Source organism: Pezoporus occidentalis, unplaced genomic scaffold, assembly GCF_034315485.1.
Source record: "Pezoporus occidentalis ecotype Australia unplaced genomic scaffold, CSIRO_AGI_Poc_V1 ctg6, whole genome shotgun sequence".
Classification (NCBI taxonomy): Eukaryota; Metazoa; Chordata; class Aves; order Psittaciformes; family Psittacidae; genus Pezoporus; species Pezoporus occidentalis.
The window spans coordinates 1,754,986-1,770,509 of NW_026915943.1; the positions used below are offsets into that span (position 1 = coordinate 1,754,986).

Below are 15,524 nucleotides of genomic sequence, written 5' to 3' on the forward strand. Positions count from 1 at the left end.
CTTAGAAGATGTAGAAGCAGTCCCCTGCGCACTGCCTTTAAATCTTTCTGGTTGGCCACCAGCTATGCAGCAGTGATGCTGCCTTTAGTTTTCCTGGCCTTGTCCCAGCACTTTGACTTACTGGAAGCAGCTCTCTGGTGCGGCTGGGGCTGGAACGCAGCGTGCTCACACTGGTGGTATGCATCTGTGTTGGTGCTAGCGCAGAGGAGGAGGCTGTGTTCTGGCCTCCTTTGCTTCCTTTCTTTGCCCATGGTGGATTGTTTTCTTCCTGTGTCTTACAGCATGTTTGAAACTCTTCCAAGGATTTAGGGCATCTACTGGGGGATGTTGCTGCTGCCAAATAAACTTGATTTCTAGATATTCTACCTAAACTTCCCTTTTCCTTGTTTCAGTGTGTTAGGGCTGATCAGAATGCTGCTCTTTGGTAATACATACAGCTTTCTCAATAACTTCCCTTGTGTAAATCTGTTGGATTCCATGGTGCTTTCCTCTAGCTGCTGCCTAGCCAAGAATTAGGTAACTGCTCTTGTTTTTCAAGATCTTTCTTTTCCTTTGTAGTGCTCCTGGTTGCTGTATCTGAATCTTCCATCTCATCCCTTATAGTTCTTCCCTTAATAGTATGCCAGCATCTGTACAGAGCATTAATGGAGCATTCCTTTGTAATGTACTCACTATCACATTTTTCTGTGGTGTTTTATCATACAATCACAGACTGGATTGGGTTGGAAAGGACCTTAAAGCTCATCCAGTTCCAACCCCTGCCACAGGCAGGGACCCCTTCCACTAGAGCAGCTTGCTCCAAGCCCCTGTGTCCAACCTGGCCTTGAGCACTGCCAGGGATGGGGCAGCCACAGCTTCTCTGGGCACCCTGTGCCAGCGCCTCAGCACCCTCACAGGAAAGAGCTTCTGCCTTCTATCCAACCTGAAAATCTACCTTTTATCTACCTTTTAAATGACTTAATACCTACGCTCTAAGTGAACTTGCGCTTTAGATTTTTGACTTTAAATACCTAGAGGGATCTCACAGTCCCTTCTAATAACCCATTAATTTGAAGTGTTACTTACTGCACCCATTCTCACAGTTCTTCAGGAAGCTTTCACATAGATTTTACAGATCAGTAATTGCTTCACTATTTGTTTCCTTCAGTATTTTTCCCAGTAGAACTGTGGTGGCTGACACACGCTGCCGCTGAATTGCTGATGGTGCAACTTCAGTTAATGTCCAGATAAACAAAATCAAGGCTTGCTTAGAGTTTGGAAAAGAGAATTGCAGGAGGTAAGAAACTGCTTTTGTAGCTTAAAAATAAGCATTTTAAACACCCCCCCTGAGCCCATTTTTTATGGGTTTGTGTTTGGTTTTGAAGTCAGCGTTGGTCCATTGCTCCAGCCTGGAGCAAGAGTCTTGCATTTCGCTGAGTAACAGGAAGTTTATATTGATCCTTGGTGCACATTAGCAAGTAGGGAGTTTAGTAATTACATGTTGGCAGAATTCCCACTGGGATGACTCTGTTTTCTCCCCTTGAGGTCCTTCTGAAATATGAAATGGAGACAGGAGTTTTCATTTCCTGACACTCTGAAGTGCAGTTATTGTATGCTTTGAAGTAGAAGATATTAAAAATGGCTGGTGGAAGGGAAAATCTAATTGCTCTGCTGCCCTCCTGGTGATAAGCCTGAAGCAAAAACAGCACAAGATTGAATTGAGTGGCCAAACCAGCTCATTCTGTGAAGTCGGGTCCTCTGAACTATCATGAAGTGCCTGTATTTGAAACATCAATGATACAAACCTGCTCTAGGCTCTGGCATAGTTATTACTGATAATACATAGCATACACAGGATGGGAACTTGTTGGATTTGATTCACATTAATTCCGCTGCTGACACTTAAAACGCTGTGGTGAATTAGGAAGTTCTTGTATTGAGAACTGCCACTTCAGTTTGAATGAGAGTCTCATTCTTTACTGTGCTGGGTGCTGAGGCACTGGCACAGGTTGCCCAAAGAAGTTGTGAATGCTCCATCCCTGGCACTGTTCAAGGCCAGGTTGGACAGAGCCTTGGACAACATGGTCTAGTGTGGGGCATCCCTGCCCACTGCAGCAGGTTGGAACTGGATGATCTTAAGGTACTTTCCAACTCTGACTATTCTATGGTTCTTATAAGGAAATACTCTAGATTCTCCAGTTTTTAAGCTGTTATTCTCTGTGTGTATTCATGTTTGGTTTCATATCCCTGGAGATCCTTCCAAGTGAAGAATCTTTCTTTAAAAGGGGGAGTACCTAATGGTAGATGGTTATAATCTAAGATGTGCATGAATTGTGTTCCTTCACCATTGCTCTAATGGTAAACCCTCCAGTAATGATCTGTAGTTCACACCAGAGCTGCTTGAGATGATTCCGGAAATAAAACATGTGAGATATAGTCCCTTATCCTTCTGGCTGCTTTCAGAATATGATTCAGGTTCTGCATGATGCCATCTGATAGGCTTTGTTATATCATTATTTTGATTTTCTTCATGCAGTGATGGAACAAGGAAAAAGCTCCATGAGCCAGAAAGTGCACTAAAACTGCCTGTACCAAGCACCATGATGCCCAGACAATGAAACCGAGGTTTTCAGCCTCAGAATCTTGTTTGTTTGCTTTACTTAAAGGGATATTTTAGTCCTTAGGTATCTATTTTAGGAAATACTTGCTACTTTCCTTTCTCTTTTATCACAGTGAGGTGCAGTTGTCCCTAAGGGGAGGCTGAAAGCTGTAATGAATATGGTGTTTGTTAGCCCTGATTTCAAATGAACTTTTAATATGTAGTCCACTTTTTAACTGCAGAAATGTAACATGTATCTCTATTGAGTTTGAGAAACCCTAGCAGAGTGAAAGTTCCGTATTCATTTGACAGAGGGAGGAAGAGCTTTTTAACACTTAAAAAGATCCTTGCTGTTGGTGAATCTCTCAGTCATTCTGTGTACAAACCTTAGAGAAGGGATCTCTTAACACTGTGTAAATCACCTTGGTCACCCTGTGGAAAGCTGAAGCTGGTAATTTTTGCTTCCTTTTATGAAAGCACTTTTCTTCCCTCTCTGAAAACATCACCTGTATTCTAACTCCCATATTGTCTTCACATCCTGTGTATTATATCCTTATGACCATGTTCCGTTACAACTGGGGCTGTTTACAGCTTCTCTGGTTTTATCCTTTCAACTTCCTATCCACATTTATTACAGAAATGAGTTTCTAAAGTAGAATCAACTACGTATGTGGGGAAATAGAAACTTGATGAAAGTAAGGTCCTTCAAATTGGTGCGCTCTCCATCTATAGCAAGCTGTCTGTATACCATTAAGTCCTGTGTTTGCCTGTAAATGCTATTTCCTCTCTAAGTTTGTTTTTTGTCTTTGAGGTGATCAGGTTTTGTACAGATCTTTGTGCAATTATGATGATACGCATATATTTTTATTTTCAGGGCCTGATCATAGAATTATAGAATCCCAGACTGGTTTGGGTTGGAAAGGACCTTAAGATCATCCAGTTCCAACCCCTGCCACGGGCAGGGACCCCTTCCACTAGAGCAGCTTGCTCCAAGCCCCTGTGTCCAACCTGGCCTTGAACACTGCCAGGGATGGGGCAGCCACAGCTTCTCTGGGCACCCTGTGCCAGCGCCTCAGCACCCTCACAGGGAAGAGCTTCTGCCTTATATCTAACTGAACTTCCCCAGTTTCAGTTTGAACCCGTTACCCCTTGTCCTATCACTATGGTCCCTAATGAAGAGTCCCTCTCCAGCATCCTTGTAGCCCCCTTCAGACACTGGAAACTGCTCTGAGGTCTCCACACAGCTTTTCTTCTCCAGGCTGAACAGCCCCAAGTTTCTCAGCCTGTCTCCATACAGGAGCTGCTCCAGCCCCTGATCATCCTTGTGGCCTCCTCTAGACTTTCTCCAGCAGTTCCGTGTCCTTTTTATGTTGAGGACACTGGAATGATGACCCTGACTTTAGGAAGATGACCTTGAATGTACATGAATTGTCAAAAAGACTTGTCAGATTTTGCTGCTGTATTTGTAGAGCAGGCTGCAGATGCGGTCTAACCTTCACACAGCTGTAGACAGAGGCTTGTAGAAATGATGTTTTGCATAAATTTGATTTAGTTCTGGCGCTGCCTGGCATGCTGTCAATGAATAAAACAGAATCTTGGATCAATGATTTGCAGTAAAACACTCTGGAAAGACTTAGGAACTTTGGTAAGGTCAGTCACACGCTCTACATTTATCATGATTAGGTAAATTGACATTGATTTAGCACTGTACGCAGTACCATGTATAACCTTTGTGACCGTAGTGTGGTTTACTGCTGTGACAGGCCACCACATCATATAATCTGGCTTTTAAGTTTACTGAGCTTCATCCTGAAAGCAGGTGGGTTCATTGTGCTGCCCACTTCTGTTGGGAAGCAGTGGTAAACATCTCCTCTTCAGTGGGAAGCTTTACTCTCAATTCCAGCCCACAGTTGTTACTTAGGGTTAGTTTATATCTGTGTATTCTTTGGTCAGTGTTATCCTTTAGTTCTCTTTTGTCCTTGTCTTTTTGTCCATCCAGCTGCTGTTTTGTTAGGCTAGGTGAGCTAACCAGTTTATATCCCTACTGATGTTGTAAGCTCCCATTCATCACTCCCATGTAAGTGATGCTTCTCTGCACCTGATGTGCTTTCTCTTTTCTTCTATCAGTAACTAGATAGTGTAGTTACTATCTAGTATAGTCTACTATTGCCTGGCATGAAGACATTACTATTTTCCTTTCCTCTACTGGAAATAAATTTAGGAGGTTTGATGCCTGCAGTGGTATCTTATGGTGAGTCACCAGACAATCTTAATTCACTTTTCTGTCTCTTTAAATAGATTACTCCTACATTTGGAATAAGGGTTCATATTGACATTGGCCATCATATTTAACCCTGTTCCTGTCATTGCAGTCGTCAAGTTCATTCATTTCTTCTTCTGATAAACCAGTCATCCTTTATGTTGACAGATGTGCTGAAGCACAAGCCTGTGGTCACTAAAGAAAAACTAGATCACTCTCTGGACCAGCATTCAAGGAATCCAGTACTGAAGTAGAAGAATGCTGTACAGAGCTAAACCCTCATCCGTCCATGTGCATTCATCTGATTTGGATATACCATGTATCTTCCAGCCATAACCAATAATTTCTGCTTCAATTACTTTACATACCTTCTTGCCTCATCCCTTAGAGGCAAACTCTCCAATCTCTGGTTTTCCAAAAGAGAACTGCTGCTTTATTTTTCCTTTCTTTTGTAAAAACCTGGTGTAAAAGAGGAGGTTTTGTCCCAGTTGAACTTTTCCCCCAGTTTCAACTTCCATATCTGTTTCCTTCCATACTTGTTTCACTTCCTTGCTTGTTGATTAACTTTCGAGTTACAGACCTGTGGTTGTGTCACCCTTTTGTTCTTTCTTGCTATTGTTTGCTAATCTCTGTGCATATCCCACTGCTGGAACGAGTTAAAAATCCTTTTAAATGAATTTATAAGCTATTCTATGGGAGGATAATCCTGTTAAAGACTAGCTGGACTTCTGTGAAATAGACCCTCAGAGGGACGTTGCCTTTGAAAGCGTTTTGGTTCTGGAGAGAAGTCATTTAGCCAGCAGCGTGCTGGAGGACTTCATTGCTCTTCTGCCCCCATTTCCCTTCTGAAAACCTTTGCTCAACTCTCTGTATGTTTTGCAAAGAGATTTGCCTAATCCCTGCTGCAAATGTTCTGCATAATATAGGCCAAAAAGTGAACAGAAGGAGTGGCAGGAATGTACAGCTAGATTAGGGCTGTGGTATTTCCTCTCGCAGCAAGATGGGCCTAGATTAAACACTCATAAATTACCAGTAATTTAACATGATTATGGCTTTACAGGAAGTGTGGAAACCTTCCCCTTCCTCCAGAGGAACCCCTTTCTGCAGTCTTACATCCATCTGAAAGTTGTTTTCCTGCTGCAGGTCTCTTCTCAAGTCACGTCCCTTCCCAGTTGCGGGTAAACATGATGGTATCTCTTTTGTTCAGCATCTTCACATTGGATTTTTGCCAGGTTTTTGACACTTTCATAACAAAGTGACCTTGAAAAGTGATATTTCTGTCATGTCTAAAAGCTTCTCTTTGAGAGCTCCTTTAGAAAGCGGAAGACTCACTATCCAGACATAGCCTTTGCTCTACTTTTTGAGGCTGATGACATCTTCGCATGGCTTATGGGAGGATGGGGTAATGGTCAGTGTACTACACAACACTGAGTTATAGTGGATTTCTTCCAAACCTGATCTCCACTGAAAGTGAATCACTGCCCATTGCAACACTGTGGGAATGTGGTAAAAGGTTAATGATTAGATCTTAGGCAGAAGCTCTTCCCTGTGAGGGTGCTGAGGCGCTGGCACAGGGTGCCAGAGAAGCTGTGGCTGCCCCATCCCTGGCAGTGTTCAAGGCCAGGTTGGACACAGGGGCTTGGAGCAAGCTGCTCTAGTGGAAGGTGTCCCTGCCCATGGCAGGGGTTGGAGCTGGATGAGCTTTAAGGTCCCTTCCAACACAAACAATTCTATGATGATTTAACCTTTAGAATTAAACCCAAAGAATTTAAACATGAAAAAGGCCTTTTCTTTGGTATAAACTTGTTTTTCTTTGCAGAGCTGTTTTGATTTCAGCTGGGCTTCTTTTACAAGAAGGAACATAGTACAGAGCTGACAAGAAGAGTGAAGTCTCTGGCATGTCTGTTTTGCTTGTTATAACTTGGTGAAATTCATGGCTTGCAGGAGATGATGTTAAATCAATGAGGAAGGTGTGATAAGAATCAGATGTGATTTTTACCTGGTTGAGAACTGTCTCAAATTGAGATTTGAATCTACTTTGTGAGGATTTAGAAGAGCAACCTTGTTACGTAGGTACATCTCTGCTTCAAAGAGCCTTATTTCCATTTGGAACTGAATTTTTTGCAAACCTCTAAGTATGGATTTTTGATCCCGGAGGTGCTGTAATTCTTTGGGATTTTATGGTCATAGTTTGGTAGTTTCACTTTTCTTTGGGATGGATCTTCTGCAGCAGGACTCCTGAAATATAGAATCATAGAATAGTTAGGGTTGGAAAGGACCTTAAGATCACTGAGTTTCGACCCCCTGCCATGGCAGGGAAGCCCCACTCCAGGCCGTGTCATCCAAGGCTCTGTCCAACCTGGCCTTGAACACTGCCAGGGATGGAGCATTCACAGCTTCCCTGGACAACCCGTTCCAGTGCCTCAGCACCCTCACAGTAAAGAACTTCTTCCTTATATCCAATCTAAACTTCCACTGTTTCAGTTTGAACCTCTTACCCCTTGTATCACTCTATATAAGTGCTCGTATTAAGAGTATTGGTTCAGACATGGCCTGCACACTCTTGTGCTTTGTTTTAAGAAGTGAAACTCTTTTATTCAGCACTTTCTGAAGTTTTTTCTGCCTCTATATAGCCTCATCTGTTGTACTTCTCATTAAAGGATTTGGAAATTGGTGTTTCAGTGTTATAGATATCTAACCAATGGCGTGTGAAAGTGTGCAGTGTAATTTATGTGAGCAATAGTCTGTGTTTTTTTTAATAGGTTTGATCTTTTTCCTAAATTGCATGTCATTTTATTCCCATTCGTTCTCAAAATTATGATTTGTGGTTAGGCAAAAAACAGCTGAATCTGCATTTCTTCTGCTGAGAAATGTACCATTTCCTTACGCTTCACTTAAACTTCTCAATATTTCCTTGTACTTTTGCTTAGCCAGGACAGTGAAAAACCATCTAAATCAGATTGGGAGAGTGGTCTTAAAGAAATCACCACTGTACAATCACAGACAGGTTTGGGTTGGAAGGGACCTTAAAGCTCATCCAGTTCAAATCCCTGCCACGGGCAGGGACACCTTCCACTAGAGCAGCTTGCTCCAAGCCCCGGTGTCCAACCTGGCCTTGAACACTGCCAGGGATGGGGCAGCCACAGCTTCTCTGGGCACCCTGTGCCAGCGCCTCAGCACCCTCACAGGGAAGAGCTTCTGCCTAAGAGCTCATCTCAGTCTCCCCTCGGGCAGGTTAAAGCCATTCCCCTTGGCCTGTCCCTACAGGCCCTTGTCCCAAGCCCCTCTCCAGCTTTCCTGCAGCCCCTTTAGGCACTGGAGCTGCTCTCAGGTCTCCCCTTCAGGAGCCTTCTCTTCTCCAGGCTGCCCCAGCCCAGCTCTCTCAGCCTGGCTCCAGAGCAGAGCTGCTCCAGCCCTCACAGCATCCCTGGCAATGTTCAAGGCCAGGTTGGACAGAGCCTTGGGTGACATGGTTTAGTGTGAGATGTCTCTGCCCATGGCAGGGGGTTGGAACTGGATGAGCTTAAGGTCTTTTCCAACCCAAGCCATTCTGTGATTCTGTCTCTGTGGCTTCCTCTGGCCTTGCTCCAACAGCTCCACATCCCTCTTGTGCTGCTGCCCCAGAGCTGGATCAGGACTGCAGGGGGGGTCTCTCCAGAGCACAGCAGAGGGGCAGGATCCCCTCCCTGAGCTGCTGCTCACGCTCTGGGTGCAGCCCAGCACACAGGGGGGTTCTGGGCTCAAGTGCACACTGAAGCCGGGTCATGGGGAGCTTCTCCTCACCCAACACCCCAAGTCCTTCTCCTCAGGCTGCTCCATCCAGTCACCCCCAGCCTGTGTTTGTGCTGGGATTGCCCCGACCCAGGGGTAGGACATTGCCCTTGGCCTTGTTGAACTCCATGAGGTTTGCACAGACCCACCTCTGCAGGCTGTGATCTGTGATGGTTCACTCCACCCAAGTTGTTCTGTGTGTGCACAGTGACCAGCGCATGAATAGTAAAGCTTGAACCGGTTTCATTTGGGAATGAGTCACTTGGTGACCTTAAAGTATCTGAAGGGAGTGTGGAGGAGGGAATTCCAAGAATAGGTTTAAGAAAAGGAAAAAACAAGCCAAACAAGCAACTCTTTTAAATACCAGGCTTGAACTATTTGGGGCTTTTATCTCCTTAAGGGATTGGGGTTTAATTCAGGAGCTGTGTAGTCAGTTTAACCCCATTTTACTGCCTGTTGCCAAGAAAGTAACCACCATCCAAACAGAACTTTTTAGTTAAATGGGGTTTTTATTACTGTCCATAGATGTGAATAAAGAAGAATTAGAGGGTTTTTAGCCTTTAAGTAGTTACATGTGTTGTACCAAGATTAAACTTTGTATTATGTGTGAAAGCCAAAAACAACATCTGAAAAGGTGCAGCTCTGTGGATGAAAACTGTTGAACCTTTCTTTAATGAGTGAATGCAGCTTTATTTATTTAAAGTACATAGTACCCAATTCTAAATCTCTGCTTTTGGTTTCTGTCTTACAGGGAACACAGTGAGTAACCTGATTTTCATTGTACCTCCGCTCTATGGTGCGATTCAGACCCATAAAGATGGCCTTGAAAAACGCTATTTAGCTGCATATTTGTGTCTTACAGGTATGTGTAAAGCTTCATGTGCTGTTTCATTAGTAAGAGAGCTCTGATGTGCAATGAATAGTATCTAAATAGGAATTAACCAAGTAGTTAAATCCAAATACTATATGTGTTTAATGTAAGCCTCCTGTTATATTTGTTAATGTTTACTGAAAATTGCTATTTGTTAGGAAAACATAGAATCCTAGAATGGTTTGGGTTGGAAAGCACCTAAAGATCACCCAGTTCCAACCCCCTGCCATGGGCAGGGACACCTCACACTAAACCATGGCACCCAAGGCTCTGTCCAACCTGACCTTGAACACTGCCAGGGATGGAGCATTCACCACTTCTTTGGGCTTGTAGAACAACATGTACCAAATGTAGTCTAAATTAAAGCCTTGGTCAGTCACTGTGGCATAATTTTGGTGGTGTATCCTGTTGCTCCCTGGATTTTGGAAGTTTCAGGAAGTAAAAGGAGCAAGTTCCTCCTTAGGCTGAACAGGAACTGAGTTTTCTCTTCTAAACTGACATTGCCTGTTTGATGTTGAATATTGAACTCAGCTTAGTGCACTGATGATGTTTACTGTCTTAGCAAATAACATCTGTCCACCTGTAATGAACATGAAAAATAACATCACATAAAGATAGAATTCACTTAATAATTATATGAGATTTTGAAGTGATCCTCTTCTGGCTTGAAGTCCTTCTCAGTGCATCTTAGCTTCCTGCTTCCTTTTCTGATCATTTACAGACGATGTCCTGTGTGTCCTACTTCCAAACAGTTTCACACCATATTAATATCTTTGTGACATTTGTTTGGAACAGTAGTACAAGAAATGGCTGAGATCCTGAGGGAAATGGAAGGGATTTCTTTAATGAGTTTGCATTTGTTTTCAGTTCCTCTTTGGCGTGTATCACCAGTAAAATGCCATTGTGTCTGGGAAGTTGTGCAGGGGTGGAAGAACAATGTGACATTAGTGCAGAGGTGAACTTAAGGGCAGTCTATTCTTTAAAGTAGCAAAATCCAGAAAAGAACCAACTTTCTTTAAAACATTAATGGTTACTCTGTTATCTGTAAAAGCACTGAAGTCTGTTACTGCATTTATAGCTCTAACAACTCTGTATGGCTGATAGTAATTAAAATGCTGCAAAGAATGAGGTTAGTTGAGGAGGCCTTTAATAATTATTTTGTTTTCCTTGAAGGTAGGTGATGGGGTGGTTCTGCACAGGACATTCCCTTGTACATAGAATCCCAGACTGGTTTGGGTTGGAAGGGACCTTAAAGCTCATTCAGTTCCAGCCCCCTGCCATGGGCCGGAACACCTTCCCCTAGAGCAGGTTGCTGCAAGCCCTGTCTTACCTGGCCTTATGTAACCCAAAGTTATTTTCCTTATGAGGAAAGATGTTTGAAGGTGATTCAGATTTGGCAGTTGGGTCTCAAAGCAAGTTTCACAGAATTCCTGTGTTTCACAGGTTTCTGTGTTTGCTATACCTCTTATCTCTGTGGAAAGTTAAATCCTTCCCAGTCTTTGGTGATTTATAGTAAATCATAGAGTAGTTAAGGTTGGAAAGGACCTTAAGATCATCCAGTTCCAACCCCTCCTGCAATGGGTAGGGACACCTCACACTAAACCGTGGCACCCAAGGCTCTGTCCAACCTGGCCTTGAACACTGCCAGGGATGGAGCATTCAAAACTTCCCTGGGCAACCCATTCCAGTGCCTCAGCACCCTCACAGTAAAGAACTTCTTCCCTGTATCCAGTCTAAACTTCCCCGTTACCCCTTGTCCTGTCACTACAGTCCCACTACAGCAGACATGCTATCACTGCAGTAGAAATGCTACTTCTAAGAATGGCACACTTCCCTATTTAGACAAACACTGTTGAAAACCACATATCCATATGCTAAATGTATTCTTGAAACCAGTTAAACTGCAACATACACTAGGTACAACTTCATGGTCTCTTAGCGTCAGCTTTGCTGATGTGTGAAAGAGAAGCAGCAGCAACGTACAGCTTTGGATGTGTCTGAATGCTTTCCAAATAGCCATTTGTAGGCTTTTTATGGGTTTGAGTAATTATTCATTTTTGTCTTAGGAGAACACGGTTTGGCAGCAGGAATTCTTGAAGGTTGAGGTTTACGTCTAAAAAGACAGGAAAAAACAGTGTGTCAGCGTTTGCTGAAGTTGACTTTTTGCATCTTCTTTAATCAGAGTATCCCATTTTGCTATTCTTTCTAAGTTAATGCCAATAAATCAGAGAATCATGGAATAGTTTGGGCTGGAAAGGACCTTAAGATCGTTCAGTTCCAACCCCCTGCCATGGGAAGGGACACCTCACACTAGTCCATGTCACCCAAGGCTCTGTCCAACCCGGCCTTGGACACTGCCAGGGATGGAGCATTTACCACTTCATTGGGCACCCTGTGCCAGTGCCTCACCAGCCTCACAGGGAAGAACTTCCATACATCCAACCTGAACCTACCCTGTTTCAGTTTTAACCCATTACCCCTTGTTCTGTCCCTACAGTCCCTGATGAAATGTCCCTCTCCAGCATCCTTGTAGCCCCCTTCAGATACTGGAAGGCTGCTCTGAGGTCAAATGCAAATAGTAAAACTCTATGTTTGAGACTCAGTCCTCCCTGTAGCTTGTTGCTACCTCTGTCAGTGACACATTGTGATGGACAGAGTGTGCTGCTATCTGACCAGAGTGTCAGGCTGTCACAGCAAGACTGGCTTGAGTGGACATTTCTCATATACTGTTTGATGTGTGGAAAACAACCCCAAAGGTCTGAGTGATCACAATAAATACCGTGGACTTCATTCAGTTTTATACTGTCCTTTGTGTCCATGAAGGGGAGCTCAGCCTGTGTATTTGACAGCAGTACTGGAGGGCAGTCCTGAGTTCCAGCTGTGCTCTGCTATCTGGCCCTGGGATGCCTTTGACTCCTGTCTGAAGTGATAAATGCTTGCATGATTTGATTTTCATCTCATAGGTTGGAACCTGCCATTAAAGGTTGCTCCCAAGAACATCTCTCTTCTGTTTTGCCTCTGCTTCACTATTCCTAATGTTTCATAGCAGTTGAAAGATGTAAAGGAATGCAGAAAGCTTTATAGTTGCTCAGTGAAAACCAGGAACAGGATGGTTTGGAATCACAAACCTTTTAACATTTGTTCTACTACAGAGCAAAAGAAGCAAATATGGAGATAAAGAGAACTTGAAATAGAGTTGAAATGTGCCAGGAACATTGGCATGCTTTCTGTGCATGTGACTGAATGAGGGGCATGCTGAAGTGGAGATGAAGTAAGTGTAGAGAAATTTCTTTTTGTAAGAAAGTACCAGAGAGAATTCTTTCCCTTACAGTAATTTGATTTATTAACAGATTTTACTCTGCTGACTTAATTTGTAACAAACAAGGGTAGATTTAATCTGGAAAGGAGCAGTGCATTTAACATTAAGTTAAATTCTAAGAAAGTTGGTGCTGTTCAGCCTGGAGAAGAGAAGCTGCGTGGAAACCTCAGAGCAGCTTCCAGTGTCTGAAGGGGGCATACAAGGATGCTGGAGAGGGACTCTTCATCAGGGACTGTAGTGATAGGACAAGGGGTGATGGGTTCAAACTGAAACAGGGGAAGTTCAGGTTGGAGATAAGGAAGAAGTTCTTTACTGTGAGGGTGCTGAGGTGCTGGCACAGGGTGCTTCAACCCTGGCAGTGTTCAAGGCCAGGTTGGACAGAGCCTTGGGTGACATGTCTGGTGTGAGGCATCCCTGCCCATGACAGGGGGTTGGAACTGGATGATCTAAAGGTCCTTTCCAACCCAAACTGTTCACTGGTTTTATGATTTCTTTGTGTTTTACCATGCTGTGTTCGGTGCTTCAATTTAAACCCCACAATTTCTTTTGTCAGGATGTATTTCCTCTTGGAACCAAATGCATTTTGCATTTGGGAAGCTCTCTTCATTTCACATATATGCTAAGATCCAAAGTTGGCAGGACAAGAAGGGGATTTCTAAATAACTGTACAAATGAATTTCTTGTTCATACTGGTGCTGAGTTGCACTTCTCAGCAAATTCTCTGAGATACAGCCCACTGTTCTCAGCCCTTATTTCTGGTGCTTTTGGGCTCAAAGGGAATGCTGTCAATGAACTCATCAGGAACTGGATTTGATTTGTAAGCTTTAGGTTACTATGAGGAAGAATCTTAAGTTGGCTTGTTGCATCTCATGAAGTAAGTGGAACAAATCATCAGGCTGTCATTACCTTGAAGGATAAACCATGGGGGTTTGATTTTCTCTATCATAGAACAGAGTCAACCAGGTTGGGAAAGCCCTTTAAGCTCACCCACTCCAACCATTCCCCAGCACTGCCAAGGCCACCACTGCCCCATGGCACTGAGGCCTCGTCTCCATGGGGTGTGAACCCTTGCAGGGTCGGTGACTGCAGCCCTGCCCTGGGCAGCCTGTTCCAATGCCTGAGCACCCTCTGGGGCAGGAATTGTTCCTCAGCTCCATCTAAACCTGCCCTGGTGCAGCTTGAGGCCGTTTCCTCTTGTCCCATCCCTTGTTCCTTGGGAGCAGAGCCCAGTCCCTCCTGGCTCCATCCTCCTGTCAGGCACTTGTAGGGAGTGATCATGTCCCCCCTGAGCCTGCTCTGCTCCAGACTGAACCCCCCAGGTCCTCAGCTGTTCCTCATAAGACTTACTCTTCAGACCCTATGATGCTGTGGTATTGTATCAGGTTCTACCATATGTCATTTTCTTGTGTCCTGGGAAGCCATGAAAACCAAATAGTTGGTGTTATAAAAGAGTCTTGATTTTAAGAAAAAGCTACTTATATATGTGTATATATATATACATGTCAGTGTGTGTGTCTACATATATAAAAGAGAAGGGGTGTAACTTCTTTGAACCTAAGAAGGCCAGAAAAAGCAGTCACTGAAGTACTTTATTAGATGCTTTACTTGGACGCTTTACTTGGTCACTTTACTTACTTAAATCTGGAAGAATCGTGTTGGTTTGTATTTCTTTGGCCTGTTTAATAGGGCTCAATCGTTTAAGCTGTGCCAAAGGGGAGGGAAAAAAAGGATGCAGAACGTTCTCTACATTAGACATAGTCATAAACAACTTACTCCATGTCTAGTGAAACCCCCTGTGTCTGTGAAAATAGTTATTAGGAGCCCTTCAGTCAGAGGTAATGCCCGTATTCTTACCTAATAACTGCAGAGAAGGTGCTTAGGCCACGTCCATGTTAGTAAATCAGATGTGCTTGGGAGCACTCCTGAGTGCTGGAGCCAAGCAGCGTGGAACAGCCTCTGTGTGTCTGTTCATCTTAGCCTCCAAAGCGAGGTGGCTGCATACAAATTCTCTGCTGGGCACAGCCCTGGAGCTTTCTGGCTGCTGTGACGTGCCTGGGAGCTTCTCAGGGGAGCTTGGCACAGATTCACACCACCAACTGCTCTGACAAGTCACAAGCACAGAGGGTTGAGTTAGTGTCTGGGAACAGTCTTAGCCATGCTCCACATTCCTTGTAACCAGGTCTTTCCCATCTCTTATGCTGTGGAGGGAAACCATTACAAACTATCATCATTCCCTAAGAACTGTTCATTTAATTCTGCTTTTTCATCTTGTTTCATTCTTTGACTGTCTATGATGTAGTGTGGTGGTGGTGATCTTCAGTTCAGTCGCTGTAAGTCATAGATGGGATTCAGCTCTGGATTCATACACCTAAATGCTTATCTCTACAGAGGGGTCCATCTGCCATTGCAGTCAGTAAAGCCTAGAGAATCATTTGGCTCATCCTGAAATATCCCCATGTATTTGACTTACTCTTTATAATGCCAGTTCATGTATAGATGCCTAAATAAGGGTGTTAGCATCTGGAGCATCCTTCCTTTGGAATGTTTTCATACAGTACCTTTACAGTTTAAATTCAAACCACGTCTCTGAAATCCTCATAAGTAGTATTTTTTCTATAAAGGCTTTAGGCCTATGATAAGGATCTTGAATTTGATGGATCAAAGTTCATCTGAAATGACCTGTCTCTGCTTATGTGATATGTCTTCCTAAAACTATTGAAAAATC

General features: G+C 43.6%; 1 protein-coding gene across 1 annotated transcript in view; it reads left to right on the top strand.

The window, feature by feature from the left end:
• Positions 1 to 15,524, top strand: part of ACER3 (alkaline ceramidase 3) — a 61,550-nt gene that overhangs the window by 16,153 nt on the left and 29,873 nt on the right. The window contains exon 2 of the mRNA XM_062639205.1: positions 9,361 to 9,471. Coding sequence (XP_062495189.1) covers positions 9,361 to 9,471 — 111 coding nt within the window. The remainder of the gene's footprint in view (positions 1 to 9,360; positions 9,472 to 15,524) is intronic.